This window comes from Hemitrygon akajei, unplaced genomic scaffold (assembly GCF_048418815.1).
Source record: "Hemitrygon akajei unplaced genomic scaffold, sHemAka1.3 Scf000054, whole genome shotgun sequence".
Taxonomy (NCBI): Eukaryota; Metazoa; Chordata; class Chondrichthyes; order Myliobatiformes; family Dasyatidae; genus Hemitrygon; species Hemitrygon akajei.
The window spans coordinates 2,821,982-2,841,415 of record NW_027331940.1 but is presented as its reverse complement, the minus strand read 5'-3'; the positions used below and the strand labels follow the sequence as shown (position 1 = coordinate 2,841,415).

The window sequence follows — 19,434 nt, the reverse complement described above, 5'->3', positions numbered from 1 at the left end:
AGCTTTATAAATCTGAATGTTCAGACAATATTACTTTTATGAATAGATTCTTACAAAAATTGAATATACTTAAAATTTCTATCCAAGATATGAGTACATTAGATGCGCCAATTAAACAAGAGGAAATAATAAGGGCTATATCCTCTTTCCAATCAGGTACAGCTCCAGGACCGGATGGATATACAGTGGAATTTTATGAGTGTTTTACTGAAATACTTACACCTCATTTATGTCAAATTTTCACTGATTTTATATCCTCTGGGAAACTCCTGAAATCTTTTTTTGAAGTATCAATGTAATTAATTCCAAAAAAAGAAAAAAGATTTATCAGAATGTGCTTACTATAGACCAATCTCGCTATAGAATGTGGATTTTAAAATTCTTTCTAAGATCTTGGCTAATAGACTTGAGAATTTTTACCTAGTGTTATTTCTAACAATCAAGCTGGATTTATTAAAAATAGGTTTTCAGATTTTAACATTTGAAGACTATTAGACATTATTCACTCCTCTCCATCTAAAGAATCTAAATGTGTTGTTTTTCTTGATGTGGAGAAAGCTGTCATAGGGTGGAGTGGTCGTATTTATTTGAGTTTTTGGAAAGATTTAATTTTGGTCTGGGATTTGTTTCTTGGATCAGATTGATCTATCAAGCACCTATGGTGGTGGTTATAACTAACAATCAAAAATCTCCTTATTTTAGATATACGAGGTAACCAGCAGGGCTGTTCTCTTAGCCCTTTATAATTTAACCTGGCTTTGGAACCACTTGCAATTGCTCTTGGGGATTTCAATACTGTTCAGGGTATTAAGAGAGTAGTCAAAGTGCACAAGGTTCTGTTTTATGCAGACTACCTGTTAGTTTTTATTTCAGATCCTAGGAAATCTATTCCTTCTACTGTATTTTCTGAATTCAGTAGTTTCTCTGGATATAAATTAAATTGACAAAATAGTGATTTATTTCCTATTAATAATCAGTCAGATCAATATGTCAAATAACTTTTAGTATTGTTAAAAATCACTTTACTTATTTTGGTATTAAACTTACTAAAAAATTTAAGGACCTGTATAAATATAATTTTCTCCCATTAATTGATTATACACAACAAATGCTTTCTAAATGGTTGCCTATGACCCTTTCAATAATTGGTCGAGTTAATGCTATTAAAATGATAGTTTTACCGAAATTCATCTACACATTTCAAGCAGTTCCTTCCTTTGTTCCTAAAATGTTTTTTGACAGAATAGACTCTATAATCGTATCTTATATTTGGAATAATAAAAATTCTACGTTGAGCAAACCTTTATTGCAGAAATTTTAAAAAAGGACAGTGGTATGGCTTTGCCAAATTTTAGATTCCATTACCTTTTGGATTCATTAATCAGACATACATGACTGTCCTTCATGTTTGGATTTGGAGGAAAACTCGGTGAACGGGTTCTCCTTGGTCTCTTTACTGGGAGCTCCTCTTCCCTTTTTATTTTCTAAGATCAGTAGACAAGACATTAATCCCATTATTAAACATGTATTAAGAATTTGGTTTCAGTTTTGCAGATTTTTTTAATTAAATAATTTTGTTCTTTCCAGCAATAGCCATTTTAACTATATTTTTAAACCATCAATATTGGATAAGACCTTTCTGATTTGGAAAACTAAGGAAATAATAACTTTTTCAGACTTTTTTTTAGGGGACTGTTTAATGTCTTTCTCTCAGTTAGTGGATAAATGATTTATCTAATGTACACTTTTTTAGATTTTTACAAGTTAGGAATTTTTTACGTGGTTTGCTGCCAAGTTATCCCTCTGCTCTTCCACCTAATACAACAGATGCTGTCTTTCCACTTAAACCACTTCAAAAAGGAATGATAACTATTATTTATGAATGGTTATTGAATTTTACGAATGACGTCTAACGGTAAAATTAAAGGTGCTTGGGAATTGAAATTTCAAGAGTTACTTTCAGATAATCAGATACTTTCAGTAATATTTTTCATTTGGTTAATAACTCATCTATTTGTGCACACAATTCCTTGTTACAGTTCATTGGGCACATATGTCAAAGGATAAGCTAGCACGTATTTTTTCCAACAACAATCCTATTTGTGATAGATGTAATATTGAGGTGGCCACTTTTGGTCTTGCATAAAGCTAGACAATTTTTGGAAAGTTTTAAAAACTTTATCATAAGTCTTGGATCTGGATGTACAAACTAACTTACTTATGGCAGTCTTTGGGATTATCCCATCAGAAACAGGAAATATTCCTGTTTCCACTCAATGTATTATAGACTTTTCAGCTTTATTGGCTTGGAGAGCCATTTTACTGAATTGAAAAGATTCTAATCCACCTACTGTCTTATATTGGCTTTCATCCATTATGTCCTGTTTAAGTTTAGAGAAAATAAGAAGTCAGACATTTGATACATCCTTTAAATTTGAGCAAACCACGTGACCTTTTATTTAATATTTTCGTTTGATATGATTTATTATTCTTCCAGTTTTTTTTAAAGTTTTAGATTTGATCAGAAAGTCTTTCTTTTTTTTTGGTTCTAACCTCAGAATGGACTGCCCAGTCCTCTTTTTTTCGTTTGTTTGGTTAGTTTAGTGTTTTGTTCTCATTTTTAAAAAATTAAGTCTTTTTTTTCAACGAATTGATAAGAGGAGGATTAGTTATCTCCTTTCTCAGTATATACTCTATATTAGCTTAATACTATGTATGATTTTGATGTCTATTTCACTTTCCGTTTCTATTTTTATTGAGATATATATATATTTGAAATTCTCATCTTGTTTGTATATATGCTTATTTTAAATCAATAAAAAGATAAATAAAGAAAGAAAGGAAGGAAAAGGGAGCAGGTCCTGAAAACAGACTGCAGGATGTTAGGAAGGAAGTTGAGAACCAGGACTTCAAATGTAGTAATCTCGGGATTACTGCCTGTGCTACGTGACAGTGAGTATAGGTGGATGATGACGTGGAGTATAAATGTGTGGCTGAGGGATAGTAGCAACAGCAAGGATTCAGATTTCTGGATCATTGGGACCTCTTTTGGGGCATGTGTGACTTGTACTAAAAGGACGGGTTGCACTTGCATCCCAGGGGACCAATATCCTGGCAAAAGGTTTGTTAAGGCCATTGGGGAGAGTTTCAACTAGAATTACTGGGGAGTGGGAACTGAACTGAAGAGATGGTGGAAGAGATGTTGACTCACAAATAGAGAAAGCTTGTAGACAGTGCAAGAGGGAGGATAGGTAGATGATAGAGAAAAGACGCGCTCAGAGTGATGGTTTGAGATGTGTCTACTTCAATGCAAGGAGTATTATGAACAAAGAGGATGAGCTTAGAGCGTGGATCAGTACCTGGAGCTGTGATGTTGGGGCCATTACAGTGACTTCGATGGCTTAGGGACAGGAATGGTTACTTTGAGTGCCAGGCTTTAGATATTTCAGAAAGGACAGGGTGGTTGGCAAAAAAGGTGGGGGCATGGCACTGTTGATCAGAGATAGTGTCACGGCTGCAGAAAAGGAGGAAATCATGGCAGGATCGTCCAGGGATTCACTGTGGGTGGAGGTTAGGAGCAGGAGGTGCTCAATAAATCTACTTGGTGTTTTTATAGACCACCCAATAGTAACAGGGACATCGAGGAGCAGATAGGGAAACAGATGCTGGAAAAGTGTATTAATAACAGGGTTTGTAGTAATAGGAGATTTTAATTTCCCAAATAATGACTGGCATCTCCCTAGCGGAAGTGGTTTAGATGGGGTTGAGGTTGTTAGGTGTGCCCAGGAAGGTTTCTTGACACAATAAGTAGATACGCCTACAAAAGGAGAGGCTGTATTTGATATGATATTGGGAAATTAACCTGGTCAGGTGTCAGGTCTCAGTGGGAGAGCATTTTGGAGATAGTGATCACAATTCTATCTCCTTTACCATAGCATTGGAGAGGGATTGGAAAATGACAATTAGGAAAGTGTTTAATTGGAGTAAGGGGTAATATGATTCCATCAGGCAGGAACTTAAAAACATAAATTGGGAACAGGTGTTCTTAGGGTATGGCAGAAATGTGGCAAATGTTCAGGGGATATTTGCATGGTACTGCACTGGTACTTTCCAATGAGACAGGACATAGGAACCATGATGTACAAAGGCTGCTATAAATCTCATCAAGAAGAAAAGAAAAGCTTATCAAAGGTTAAAAAAAAAGATAATGATAGAGATCTAGAAGAATATAAGGCCAGCAGGAAGGAGATTAAGAAGAAAATTAGGAGAGCCAGAAGGGGCCATGAGAAGGCCGTGGCAAAGAGGATTAAAAAAAAAACCCAAAAGGCATCTACAAGTCTGCGAAGAGCAAGAGGATAAGATGTGAGATAATAGGACTAATCAAGTGTGACAGTAGAAAAGTGTGTGTGGAACAGGAGGGGATAACAGAGGTATTTAATGAATACTTTGCTTCAGTATTCTCTTATGGAGAAGGACCGTGGCAATCGTAGAGATAATTTACAGTGGGCTGAAAAGCTTGACCATATGGATATTAAGAAAGAGGATGTTCTGGAGCTTTTGGAAAGCATCAAGTTGGATAAGTCACTGGGACATGATAGGATGTACCCCAGGCTACTGGGGAGGCAAGCGAGGAAATTGCTAAGCCTCTGGCAATGAACTTTGCATCATCAATGGGTACGGGAGAGGTTCTGGAGGATTGCAGTGTTGCAGACATTGTTCCCTTATTCAATAAAGGGAGTAGAAATATCCAGGAATTTATAGACCAGTGAGTCTTACTTCAATGGTTGTTAAGTTGATGGAGAAGATTCCGAGAAGCAGGATTTATGCAAATTTGGAGAGGTATTATATGATTAGGAATAGTCAGCATGGCTTTGCCAAGGGCAGATCGTGCCTTATGAGCCTGATTGAATTTTTTGAGGATGCGACTAAACACATTGATGAAGGAAGAGCAGTAGATGTAGTGTATATGGATCTTCGCAAGGCATTTGATAAGGTATCACATGCAAGGCTTATTGAGAAAGTAAGAAGGCATGGGATATAAGAGCACATTGCTTTGTGGATCAAGAATTGGCTTGCTCACAGAAGGCAAAGAGTGGTTGTAGATGGGTCATATTCTGTATGGAGATTGGTGACCAGTGGAGTGCCTCAGGGATCTGGTCTGGGACCCCCAACTCTTCATGATTTTTATAAATGACCTGGATGAGGAAGTGGAGGGATGGGTTAGTAAATTTGCTGATGACAGAAAGGTTGGGGGTGTTGTGGACAGTGTGGAGGGCTGTTAGAAGTTGCAGCGGAACATTGATAGGATGTAAAACTGGGCTGAGAAGTGGTAGATAGAGCTCATCTCAGATAAATGTGAGGTGGTTCATTTTGGTAGGTCAAATATGATGGCAGAATATGGACTCTTGGCAGTGTGGTGGATCAGAGGGATCTTGGGGTCCGAATCCATAGGATGCTGAAAGCTGCTGCACAGGTTGGCTCTGTGGTTAAGAAGGCATACAGTGTATTGGCCTTCATCAATCGTGGGATTGAGTTTAAGAGCTGAGAGGTAATGTTGCAGCTATACAGGACCCTGGTCAGACTCCACTTGGAGTATTGTCCTCAGTTCTGGTTGCCTTACTATAAGAAAGATGCGGAAACCATAGAAAGGGTGCAAAGGAGATTTACAAGGATATTTCCTGGATTGGGGAGCAAGCATTATGAGAATAGGATGAGGGAACTTGGCTATTTCTCCTTGGAGCAATATAGGATGAGAGGTGACCTGATAGAGGTGTATGCGATGATGAGAGGCATTGATCATGTGGATAGTCAGAGGCTTTTCTCTAGGGCTGAAATGGCTAACAAGAGAGAGCACAGTTTTAAGGTGCTTGGAAGTAGGTACAGAGGAGATGTCAGGGTTGAGTTTTTTCATATAGGAGAGTCGCAAGTGCATGGAATGGGGTGCCGGTGACGTTGTTGGAGACGGATACGATAGGGTCATTTAAGAGATACCTGGATAGGTACATGAAGGTTAAGAAAATAGAGGGCTATGGGTAACCTTTGGTAAATTCATGTTTGGCACAGCTTTGTGGGCTGAAAGACCCTTATTGTGCCGTAGGTTTTCTATGTTTCTATGTTTCTGACTTGTCGTTGGTTAATTTGTAAAAACTGATCTAGATCTAGGCGTAGTTTAAGAGACAGAAATCAGAAGGGGAATAAGAAAGTCTGATCGTCCAGTGAAATCAGCGTTCAAGTGAAGAAATCTAATTCAATATTCACCATTCACAGATTCTAGTATTGATAAAAATTCATTCTCTTTCTAACAACTGCATTGTTTTTTACATCCCTCTATCAACCGTATCATGGTTGACCACAGTGCTGTTAACCTAATTGACAGGGGGACATACATGCTTATGATCTCATCTTGCTACATAGTTTCAACTGCCTACAAAATACATTTTTAAATCTGTAAGACGGTTTCTTTTCCGGTTTATCAGTTTCTGTTTATAACATTGCAACTCATTCCTCTATAGTTGCAGTGCAACAAGAACCTTTGCCCGACATCTAGTGAGCATAGTTGCCCGGCATATTCAATATGTATTTTCTCAGGGAATCTATGCCAGATTTTTCACATTCTGTCCTGATTAATGCGTGCAATACCCCGGATAACAAATACAACAATAAAGGGAGTGGATATTGTATTTCATATCCAGGGCTATGAGTGGAGAGTTGAAAAGTGTGCAGAGGCAGAATGGCTGAATTGAAGGAGCAGAAGTTACATGTGGGCTTTTGCGTTGGGGCGGGTTAGAGAGACTGAGAGGTAGTGTCAAGCAGAAATTGTCTATGAATGGGAAATAAAGTTTTTAATTCAGAATGTTACTGAGTGATTCCAGTGCAGAAAGATGACTGTGGTGTTGGGTGAAAGGTCCTTGCTGAGAGCTGAGAAACTGGTGTGTGCAATTTTCAGACAATTTCAGGGCACTGACCTACGAGGGATGAGCCCACCAGAATGCCAGAGTGGTCCATCAGGAAGGTGTTGTTATGATAGAGATTATGGAGTCACTATTGATGATCTGTCAGAAATCACTGAGTGTCAAAAAGAGTCTCTGGGCATTGTGATGATGCGTGGGCAAGAAGTATATAAAGAAATAGCAGTGGGAACTTTAACCTTCACTGATTGCTGAATATTAGATTGCACAAGCCTCATATTTTCTTCATCCATGAACCAGTTTTTACTGTTCGCACTGTCATCCGTAGATGCATTGAATTCATGCAATATCAGCACAGTGATTCCATTGCAGTTTTCAAGTTGTGTCTTTGACAAGTGTAATGCGATTATTTTAACTCTTTTTTCATTTAAGATGTTCAAGAGAAACACAAGGAGACTCTGCGGGCACAAACTGAAAAGCTGACAGTGAACACGATCCTGATGAGGGAGAAGGAGAAGGTTTTCCAGCTGGTGGATCGATACGCTGAGCTCACGGTCATTTCTACTGTTCGAGATTGGAGACTGGTGGAACACGAGCTGCTGGCAAGAGGCAGAGACCATGAAAAATGGAGAAAGAAACATCTCCAAGCAGAGCTGGAAAAAGTCCGGACTGATCAGTTTTTCGACAGCAGCTTTTCCAGGAGTAAATCCAAATCTGGGAGTTCGGCAGCAGTGGCCGGATTACCAGGGATTGGGAAAACAACAATGGTACAGAAGATTGTTTATGACTGGGCCATGGGGAAAATATACCAACAATTCCAGTATGTGTTCAGTTTCAAATTCCGGGATTTAAATGCCTTTAACTGTAGAATAAACCTGAGGGAACTGATTCTGGATCAATATCCTTACTTTGAAAAATTACTGAGAGAAGTCTGGAAGAACCCACAGGGATTGCTGTTTATATTTGATGGTTTAGATGAATTCAAACAAAAAATCGATTTTGCTGACAGTCGGAGAGATACAGAACCCAAGCATCAGTGCCCAGATCCGGAGTGGTGGTGTGAGGTGTCTGACATTGTGTACAGCTTAATCCAGGGCAAGCTGCTCCCAGGGTGTTCAGTTCTGGTGACGACCCGCCGCACTTCATTACATTTATTGGAAAAGGCAGAGATCAGTATCTGGGCTGAAATCCTGGGATTTTCTGGTGAGGAACGGAAGGAATATTTCATCAGGTATTTTGAAGATCAGACGGTGGCAGCAGCTGTTTTCAAACACATGGAGGAGAACGAGATCCTGTACACCATGAGCTACAACCCCTCCTACTGCTGGATCCTCGCTCTGGCACTGGGCCCCTTCTTCACACAAAGAGTCAGGGACCCACAGCGAGTTCCCAAGACCATCACCCAACTGTACTCCTACTATATTTACAACATCCTGAAAAACCATGGCCGTGACATTGAGAACCCCCGTGATGTGTTACTCAGGGTTGGTCAGATGGCCTTCAGAGGAGTGTCCGATAGGAAGATTGTGTTTACAGATGGAGATTTGATCAAGTACAATCTGCAGCCTTCCCAGTTCCTGTCTGGGTTCCTGATGGAGCTTTTGGAGAGAGAGGATTCTGCCCGGAGTGTGCTGTACACATTCCCACACCTCACCGTCCAGGAGTTTATAGCTGCAGTCTCACAATTCCTGAATCCACATACCAGGGATATCCTGAAATTCCTCACTGAAGCCCACAACACGACAGATGGGCGATTTGAGGTATTTCTCCATTTTTTTGCTGGCCTCTCCAACCCAATGACAGCTCGGGGCCTGCAGGAGTTTCTGGGTCCATTTCCTCATCAGACAACCTGCCGGGTGATTGACTGGGTGAAGGAGGAGGTTAAACGGCAGATTGGAAACTCATGGGGTGAAGCTGGTAAAAGGAGCCTCCTGAACACATTGCACTACCTGTTTGAGTCTCAGAATCGTGTACTGGCTCAGGAGATACTGGGATCTGTGGAAACACTTTCATTCCGTGAAATGACACTGACCCCTATTGACTGCGCGGCCCTGTCTCATGTCATCGGATTCTGTGATACAATAAAACACCTCAACTTGGAAAACTGCCACATTCAGTGTGAAGGAATCCAGCGGCTGGGACCCGGGCTGCACAAGTGCCAGGAGTTGAGGTAACTTGATTTATCTCTCACTCTGAACTGTGAAACCGTTCCATTGTGTTGTTTCATTGTAAAGGGATTTGGGTAAATCATTAGTAAATCAGATTGTGATGAATTGTGACAAATGCCCAGGGGATCAGTCAGTAAATCCCCAAGGACGGGAGGGTTCTGTGGTTCCTTGTGAAGGGATGTGGGAGACATCATCAGATCAGTGAACAACAGCCATTGGTTTAATGGTAGTAAATCACAGGAATGGCCGTGTTTCTTGCTGCCTGTGACACGTCCATTGACAATGTTCCTTCTCACTGTTACTGACACCCAGACCGACACTGACTGCAGCAGGTGGGTCAGAGATTCACACCCCTTTCTCGGTGAGGGACAAGAGACCATCATCAGACTGTCCCAGTGAGAAGGAAAGAAATACCTTTGTGAGATTGTCCTCCCCTGCCCTTCCCTGTGTGTGACTATCGCCATCAGTCCACCTGTGTGACTGTGCTCACTACCAGACACCCATACCCCATGGGCGCATCTCCTCTTCTGATTGTGGGCCTCAGTTCGGACCCACCCCTCCCTTGCAATCTATTTCTGCATCCACTCATCTTGTGTGATTATCTTTTCCTATCTGTATCCTCCTGTGGGACCTCTCATCCTCATCACCTCCCTCCTGCAGGTTCTGTCCTCCTATCCCTTTTCCTCTGGTGGAGTCTCATCCACTGTCACCCATCGACCTCTCCCCATTCACAAATCTTCCTCACCATGGGCGTCCATCCCATCCATCAACCCTGCCCTTTCCGACCCTCTCACGTCAGGAATATTTTCCGCACCATTGGGGAGAACTGGAATATGTGGAGTTTACAGGGTCACACTGACAGACTAAATTACTGACATTTGGTGAATACCCTGGAGCTGGGCAGTGAGGGACATTAACAGTGATGGGAACTCCGATCAGTGATTTAATGAAGGGTTTAATATTTCCTGAAATATCCGAGAGAGCGAAATTCCCTCAGACCCACGGTTTGAATCACTTTGTTCATCAATTTGTCTGTTTGTGTTTAGACTTGGGGAGAATGAACTGGGAGATTCAGGAATGAAACTGGTGTCTGCGGCTCTGAGGAACCCGGAGAGTAAAATACAGAAACTGGTGTAAGTACCAGACTGTGGGAGATTGTGTTTACACTCACTGGGTGTCTGACACTGAACATTAATGTGATCAGTAATTGTGTTACTGATAAACACTGGGGATTTGTACCATTTCCAGTCTCTCTGTGTTCTTCACCCTCACTCTCTCTCATCTCCAGGATGGAGAGAGTCGGTCTCACAGATTCTGGTGCCGAGGATCTCGTCTCCGCTCTCTGTACAAATTCATCACTGATGGAGCTGGACCTGGGTATTAATGAACTGGGAGATTCAGGAGTGAAACTGGTGTCTGCGGCTCTGAGGAAACCGGAGTGTAAAATACAGAAACTGGTGTAAGTACCAGACTGTGGGAGATTGTGTTTAGAATCAAGTCAAGTCGTAGTCAAATTTATTTATAAAGCACATTTAAAAACAACCGATGTTGACCAAAGTGCTCGACAGACTAGAGCAGGTAGCTAAAATCACAAAAATAGAAGAAACATAGACACAAACAACAAGGCACCCAGCTTATAGGCAGAAAATAAACAACACTTGGGCCTAGGCAACAAGCTAAAAAAAAACCCAGCCACATCAAAAAGATTCAAATACGAGTTAATAATGGTAAATTTTGAGCCTGGACTTAAAACAGTCAGTGGAGGGGACCGATCTGATAGGGAGGGGAATGCTGTTCCACAGTCTAGTGGCTACAACAGCAAAGGCGCGGTCTCCCCTGAACTTAAGTTCAGATTGCGGGACAGCCAGAATTCTCAAGTCAGCTGACCTGAGGGACCCGGAAGTAGAATAAGGGGTTAAAAGGTCTGTGATGTGAGGGGGTCAGCCCATTTAGGTCTTTGTATGCAAACAGGAGAACCTTAAAATGAATTCTAAATCGTATTGGCGGTCAATGGAGAGAGGCCAGGATAGAGGTAATATGGTCTTTCTTCCGAGCATCTGTCAGGAGCCTGGCTGCAGTGTTCTGGACCAATTGCAGATGGGACAGGGACGACTGGCTACTCCCAGGGAGGATATAAGGGTGTAGATGACTTTCTGGAGATCTTTGAAAGAGAGAAACGGCTTAATTTTGGCAAAAGTACGAAGCTGGGCGAAAAATAACAAACTGGCTTTTACTACTGTGTTAACTTGCTTGTCAAACTTAAAGGCAGAATCAGATATCACACCAAGGCTTTTAATGCGGGGTTTGACAACGATGGACAGATTATCAATACTGTTGTTAATCACTTTGATGGAGTCGGGGGGGGGGGGAGGGGGAGGGGGAGTGGCTAAAAAGAACAACTTCAGACTTAAGAAGTTTTGTGCCATCCAACACTTTAGGGAGGCAGCATAATGGGTTAGAAGCAATCCAGTTTAGATACTAAACCAGGGAGACAGCTAGGTCACGAATGCGGGGGGGGGGGGGGCGGGCGGAAGTGTTCATTCTAATGTCCCCAACTTTGCTAATGAAAAATTTTAAAAATTCTTCGCACTTAGCAAGGGACACATCTAAGCTGATGGAATTTTTGGTACTAAATAAGACCTTGGGATTATGAGCGTTGTTAGAAATCAGGTCAGAAGAGAATGTTAACACACGCCCATTCATATTTTGTGTCACCACCATTGGGGACGAGACTCAGCTATGATTCCGGCTTCCTTCAACTTGCACAAGTGCTGCCGCACGTCCTCAACATCTGCCGGAGCCAGCCGTCGGGATCTCTCTCGGAACGGGGTGTCCTCCGTCACCCGGATGGTGTGGCGAGTGCTTTTGGAGCAGCCCACATCAAAGTTGCCCCGAGAAAAAACAGCTTCCATCTTCAGCATCTTCTCCACTAGCCTGTGATTCCACTCCGGCGACACAGGAGAATCCCCAAAGTTAAAGGCTTCAGCGGTCAGCTCCCTTCGATGCTCCAATCTCTCTCCCCCCCCCCCCCCGTTAGGGGTCCTCACTGGTGCGCTAGACATTATCGTCACCGAGAACAGATGTGCCAGCTGCATTCCCCTCTTAAAGGTGATTTATCTTGCCGTAGTGTTCCTGACACTTACGGCTATACGCCTTGCATGTACCACCCCTGGTCTCTGCACTTCGGGCCTCACCAGCGCCCCCGCCGGAAATCTTGTCTCCCCTTCAAGATCTTCCGGGGAGTCTACTAACAGGGCTTTGCCCGTCGGCACTCCGGGGAATCTGGGGGTCCCCTTCACGAGTGCTACCTCCCCTGGTCGGATCACCTTGGGCCTCACCTGCGTACACCACAACGTCCCTCGTTTACACTCTGGGTCCAGCCCTTTTGGGAGGCAACCCCTTCTTTGAATAACCGCTCGAAACACTGGATGCACTGAGAGGGTCTCCAGAATGTGTTCCCCCCTTTTTACTTACAAGCTCCCAGGAGCCGTCGCACAATGGGGGAGTTAGTCCTCACCAGGAGGGCAGCACTGGCTGTTTCCACTGGGTCCGGACACACAAGCACTAATGTCTCAGTATCTTCGGAAACTCCCATATCGCCCTCCGAGAACTCCAGTCTCACCGATAGGTACCCATCGTATGGGTAATCACCCTCGCTCACACCCCAAATCTGCAGTGCGTCAAATGGGGTTATGAGCAAATGCATTAGATATTGGTTGTAGAATGACCGGTACAATGAGGTCACCTGCGATCCCGTATCAAGAACGGCTTTTGCGTAAACTCCCTCTATCCGTAGATTCACACTGCCACGGGGTCTGGACTCTACCTCTTTACCACACCGACTAGCTAACAATTCTACCTGCCCAATACCTTTTACTGAACTTCACCCCCGCACTAACACATCTCCCGAAACTCGAAAATCCACTCCGCTCACTACACAGGAATTCTGCTCCGGTACGTCTTCCAACTCGCACCAGCAAACAATCTTATCTCTGTCCATCTCCGCTCTGCTGTCTGCGCGATTCCACAGCCCCTGACAACCCAATCCCGGAACGACCACCCCACAACAGTAACACTTACCCAACAGGCTGGTATATGTCTAGTGGAAAAGGAGATCCAGCCACACACCAACCCCACCTCCTGTACACGCAGGTGCTGTGGGAATCAAGTTTATGCCACGCGCACACACACAATATCAAACTCACACCAGATACCGTTACGGAATACATTTTAAAGAGTTTACTAAAACTGAAATCTTACTATGCAATACAGTATATATGAAGGAAAAGAAAATAAAGCAAAAGGCGCCAGCTTATCAAAGTTCAGTCAGTTTAGTGCACATCTTTGGAGCTCAACCATCGAACCATTCGACCCCTCGTCACTCTCCTCCGACCTCCACGTCCTCGCACCTGGGACCACCCCCGGTGGGCGACCGAGCAGCGCAGAGCACGTCCACCTTCCTCGGCGTCTTCCTCCCGACTCTCTCGAAAACCCGCGAACACCCAGCCCCCCCCCAAGCTCCCAACCTCACAAGACAAAATAACATTCCCCATTGGTTAGCAAATGAATACAATCCCCATATCAGCGCGTCTAAAGCTAAACAACTGCAAGAGAAAGCACTTATCAGACAAAGAAGCTTTCCTACTCTTAACAAACCAAAGAAGCCATTTTGATTAACATACACAGTACATTGTCCATAAGGAAGCGTTCTCGCTTGCAGCGCGCTACTAAAACACATGGAGGCAGTGGGAACTGAACGCAGAATGACTTTACTGATTCAACATCACGCGCTTGAGGTCAGGCTGTCCCTGGAAGGTCCACCCCGAGCAGACCAAACGCGTAGTTCCAAATGCGCTATCGCTATCCCGATGGCGGTTCGAGTCGTTCGTGTGCAGACTGCCACCCCCCCCCCCCCAGAAACGTCCATTGGGGGAGTGAGGCCCCCAGTCTGTGTGGCTTGCCTGGGTGGCCGGTCTCGCCGGCCCTTACTGATTGCTCAATGTTCAAGTGCGCCATTTTGAGGCGGTACGCTATAAATGTCTCTTCCCGGCGTCCCACCTCCACGACACACGTGGTTCCATTGTGCCGGATCACCTTGAAGCGTCACTCGAATGGCCACTGTAGAGGTGACCTGTGCATGCCCCTCGGAATAAAAACATACTCACAGTCTTGGAGGTCTTTAGAGGTGAAGGAATGCATGGGACCATGCCTGGAGGTCGGGACTGGTGCCAGGGTCCCTACCTTGTCCCGCAGCCTCGTTAGCACCACTGCTGGAGTTTCTTCCAAAACTCGGGCCTCTGGTACAAACTCGTCTGGGACCGTCAGGGGGGCGCCGTAGACCAGTTCCACCGAGGAGGTTTCCAGGTCCTCCTGTAGGACCCAGGGAAGCTCATCTGTCTAGTTGGGGCCCCTGAGGCACGCCATCAGGGCCGACTTGAGATGCCGGTGGAATCGCTCTACCAAACCGTTGGACTGGGGATGATACGCTGTGGTGTGGTGCCCAGGAGCTGTGCCAGTGCTGTCCACAAACCAGACGTGAACTACGCCCCTCTGTCGGAGGTGATGTCTGATGGGAGGCTAAACCTGGTGCAGGATTCAGTGGATGTGTCTGTGAGCGGTATGGCTTCCAGCCATCTGGTGAACCTGCCTACCCTGGTAAAGATATACCTGGCACCCTGGGAGACTGGCAGGGGGCCGACGATGTCCACGTGGATGTGTTGGAACCTTTGCTTCGGCTGGAACTGCTGGAGGGGAGCCTTCACGTGCCACTGGACTTTGGCGGTCTGGCACTGTACCCAGGTCCTGGCCTAGTGTCCGATCTGTTTGCGCAAACCATGGCAGACGAATCTGTCCGCTACTAGCTTGATGGACGGGTGGGCCAGGTTGTGCAGCGTGTAGAACACCCGGCACCCCCATGCTGCTAGTACCACGGGTCGGGGTTTAATGATAGACACGTCTACCAGTAGACAGGATTCGATCCGCTACCAGGTCGATGGAGACGTCCTCCAGCTGGAGCCCTGAACGGCGGTGTGGTAAGCTGGGATCTCGGTGTCCGACCGTTGTGCTTATGCCAGTGCTGCGTGGTCTATTCCTGAGGACGATATGACTACTGAGTGGAGGCAGGGGCGAGACAGTGTGTCGGCGACGACATTGTTCTTCCCTGCGATGTGGCGGACGTCTGTGGTGAATTCTGAAATAAAGGACAGGTGCCTCTGCTGCCGAGCTGACCATGGGTCCGATAGCTTGGCCAGTGCGAAGGTGAGGGGCTTGTGGTTCGTATACACGGTGAACTCCCTTCCCTCGAGGAAGTACCGGACTGGACTGCCAGGTAGAGCGCTAGCAACTCTCTGTCGAAAACACTGTCCTTCACCTCTGGTGGCCGTAGGTGCCGGCTGAAGAAAGCGAGTGGTCGCCACTGGTCCACGACGAGCTGCTCCAGGACTCCGTCGACTGCTGTGTCGGAAGCGTCAACTGTGAGTGCCGTGGGTACAATGACTCTTGGGTGCACTAGGAGGGCTGCCTTTGCCAGCGCCTCTTTGGTTTATTCAAACGCCTCCATTGACTCTGCGTCCCATGCCACTTCTTTGGCTGAACAAGGGTCTCATGATGCGTGCCGCCGCTGGCACGGACCGATGATAAAAGTTGACCTTCCCTACAAACTCCTGCAGGCCCTTGACCGTGCTGGGCTTGGGGAACTGGCGGATGGCTTGGATCTTGTCCGGTAGGGGAACTGCGCCCTGTCGGTTGACTCTGTGGCCCAAGAAATCGATCTCCGTCAGCCTGAACTGACACTTCGCCGGATTGATTGCCAGTCCGTAATCGCTCAGGTGTTGGCAAAACTAGTGCAAATGTGCCACGTGCTGTTGGTGGGAACTACTGGCCACCAGAATATCGTCCAAGTGAATGAAAATTAACTCCAGGCCGCGTCCCACCGAGTCCATGAGCCTTTGGAAAGTTTGGGCTGCATTCTTGAGATCGAAAGGCATCCTCAGGAATTCGAAGAAGCCGAACGGGGTGATGAGGGCTGTCTTGCCCACGTTGTCAGGGTGCACTGGGATTGATCCATTTTCGATAAGATGGACGCTCTAAGCAAGTTCGCCGTGAAGTCCTGGATGTGGGGTACTGGATATTTGTCGGCGGTTGTGGTGTCGTTGAGCCTTCTGTAGTCACCGCAGGGCCTTTATCCTCCTGCGGACTTGGGCACCATGTGCAGCGGGGATGCCCACGTGCTGTCTGAGCGGCGTACGATTCCCAGCTCTTCCATGTTACGGAACTCCTCCTTGGTGAGGTGGAGCTTGTCCGGTGGGAACCTACAAGCTCGTGTGTGCAGCGGTGGTCCTTGCGTGGGGATGTGGTGCTGCACGTCATGCTTGGGGTCGGCTGTGGAGAACTGCGGGGTGACTATGGAGGGGAATTCCGCCAACACCCTGGCGAATTCATTACCCGAGAGGGTCATGGAATCCAGGTGTAGGACCACTAGCTTGCCTTCTCCGAGCTGGAAAGTCTGGAACATCTTGGTGTGGACCAAACGTCGGCCTTTTAGGTCGACCAGGACAGTTGGCCTCGTAGGAAATCTGCCCCTATCAATGGCTGTGACGCTGCTGCCAACGTGAAAGTCCGAGTGAAATGGCTGGACCCGAAATGCAGTGAGATACGTCCGAATACTGGTGCCATTTGCAGTGGTGATTTCAGAACCTGGGACCGTGTTACGAGTGTCCATGTTCTGGAGGGGGGAGGGGCAGGTTGGAATGCCCCAGAATTTCCCGGAAAAGCAAATGGTGGACGGCAGCGGCACGCGCCTGAGCCCCATCTTTGGTGATAGAAACACCATTGTTCCGAAAGTTCATCTTTTTCCCACGTGGGTCTCGGCGGCTTCGGTTGTGCGGCCTGGGCTCTTAGTCGCGTGATTGTGACTAGGCCAATGGAGGCTGCTCCACGTTGCTTGTTCTGCCAAAGGACGTCTGCTTTAGCCACGACCCTGCGTGGCTTGCTGAAATCCTCATTCGCGAGGGTGAGGCAAATGTCCTCTGGCATTTGCTCGAGGAACGAGCTCAGATTGTGTGCGGTCCATGTGTAGGAGCCGTGTGGCCCGTTCACGGCAGGAGAGCCTAAAGGTACAGATCAGGAGCGCCTTAAGCTTAGTGTACCTGTCCTCTGTTGGTGGCTGGCTAGGAAGTTGATGATCCGGCCTGCTGTCTCCTGGTTGAGCGTGCTGACCACGTAGTAATACCGCGTAGTGTCGGCTGTAACGTCCCTGATATTGAACTGGGCCTTCAGAGAGACTGCGCTGTGCGAGTTGCTCGAACTCATAGCTGGTTGCTGAGTCGCCGGCTCCAGATGCCGTCTGGAACACCGGGGACACCAATGTAGTGATGCGCAATGCGCTACTAAAGAAACACACGGAGGCAGAGCGAGCTGAACTCAGAATGCCTTTACTGACTCAACATCACATGCTTAAATCTTCCCTCCCATGGGCCCCTGCGACCCAAGGGGCGGAAGTGACGTCAGACTGTCCCCGGAAGGTCCGCCCCAAGCGGGTTGTTCCAAATGCGCTACTGCGTGTCTTCCCGTGGCTCCCAATGGCGGTTCGAGTCACAGGTGTGCGGGCCGCCACAGCAGCAAGTTCCTCAGTGCTGAGATGGGAGCAGAAGCCTCAATAATGCATGTATTAGGAATAGCTCTGAGAGCCTCAGAGAACCTATTGGCAGTCGATGAGTTAATATAGCACGAGCAACGTACAGAAAGAAGAGATCTAGTAGGGGAAAAAGGGAGATCTGACAGACAAGCATCAATTATTTCCACATTGCAGATCGGAAAACCAGACGATAAGACTAGATCGAGTGTATGGCCTTGCTTGTGAGTGGGTCCGGTGATAAGCAGAGCAAGATTAAAAGACTCAACCAGATGCGTAAAATCACTTATGAGAGTCTTAGCGGGACAGCAAACATGAATATTAAAATCACCAAGAAACAGAACTCGATCAAAGTTGGGCATTCTATTTGAAAGGAAGTCCGCAAATTGAGTGGTAAAGGAGAGCAATTAAAATGGGGATTGACCAGGCCCACTTTAATTAATCGCACCTTGAAACTGGAGAAATAATCTGAGCTCAGTAGACAGCAATTAAAATGATTCTTAAACACAGCGGCTAGACCTCCTCCGCGTCCGGAGGGTCTAGGCGTGCTAAAAATGTTGCAGTCATCTGGACAAATTTCAACAAGTGGATCCAGCTCCCCAGTGCTTAGCCAAGTTTCCGTCACCAGTAAGAAATCCAAACCTTGGTGGGGTGAAAAAAGTCTCATTAGATAAGCATCTAGCGTTGATCAGAGCCACCTTGACTGGGGCAACAACATAATCTGACAATGACTCCCAGACCAGAAGGCGGAGGTTCTGGAAGACCTCTCCACCACGTCATTATGTGTCTGACACTGAAGATTAATGTGATTAAATTTTGTGTTACTGATAAACACTGGGGATTTGTACTGTCTCCTGTCTCTCTGTGTCCTTCAACCTCACTTGCTCTCATCTCCAGGCTGTATGATGTCGGTCTCACAGATTCTGGTGTCGAGGCTCTCGTCTCTGCTCTGAGTACAAACCCATCACTGACGGTGCTGAACTTGGGATGGAACTCGCTCACAGAGCGATCTGTCCCCGCTCTCCGCCGCCTCATACTGACCCACCCGAGTCTGAAGCGGATCTGGTGAGTGTTTGTGTTAATGTTCAATGTGAGAAAATATTAGTGGATCTACTGGTTTTCTGGTGATATTTCTCTGTGAGTGTTGTTGAAACATTAACCCCGGTCCCCTGTTACTGACACTGTTGTGTAATCTTTTTAATACTTCCATCTGCTTCAGGCTGTACGGGAATCAGTTCAGTGAGACCGGGGAGAAGGAACTGAGATTTCTGCAAGAACCCAGACCTGGACTGACAGTGATCCTGTGCATATCTGAATGTATGAACATCCCCGCCCTCGGGATGGGGACATTTTGGCCGTTTCCCACACTTCCTCTTCTTTAATGGCTGCGCACCGGATGTAATTCCCAACGGTTTTAAGGGAAACGGCTCCAGTCTCCTGCTCGGTGACATTGGAAGTGTCCCTGCATTAACGTACTGCTCCTGCCGGATGTGCGGTTTCGAGACTTCCCACGTGAGACCCCGGGAATTACAAAGATAGAGAGAGCCTGGAGGACAGATCGCAGTCTGGGACACCGGTGTCCAGGGGTGGGATTATCCCGGGAGAGAATCCTTTTGCTCCCTTTGCTGAGGACGGTGCATTCGGCAGTCTGGCCGATATAATGATGTTAAATTTACAAATCCCTCGGCAGTGACCCTGGATCTGCAGCGATCTCGGACAGGGCCTT

At 46.1% G+C, this 19,434-nt stretch overlaps 1 protein-coding gene across 1 annotated transcript in view; it reads left to right on the top strand.

The window, feature by feature from the left end:
- Nucleotides 1-19,223, top strand: part of LOC140721366 (NACHT, LRR and PYD domains-containing protein 3-like) — a 68,711-nt gene extending 49,488 nt beyond the window's left edge. The window contains exons 6-10 of the mRNA XM_073036209.1: nucleotides 7,341-9,078; nucleotides 10,123-10,209; nucleotides 10,365-10,535; nucleotides 18,606-18,773; nucleotides 18,928-19,223. Coding sequence (XP_072892310.1) covers nucleotides 7,341-9,078; nucleotides 10,123-10,209; nucleotides 10,365-10,535; nucleotides 18,606-18,773; nucleotides 18,928-19,090 — 2,327 coding nt within the window. The 3' untranslated portion in view covers nucleotides 19,091-19,223. The remainder of the gene's footprint in view (nucleotides 1-7,340; nucleotides 9,079-10,122; nucleotides 10,210-10,364; nucleotides 10,536-18,605; nucleotides 18,774-18,927) is intronic.
- Nucleotides 19,224-19,434: the final 211 nt, after the last annotated feature.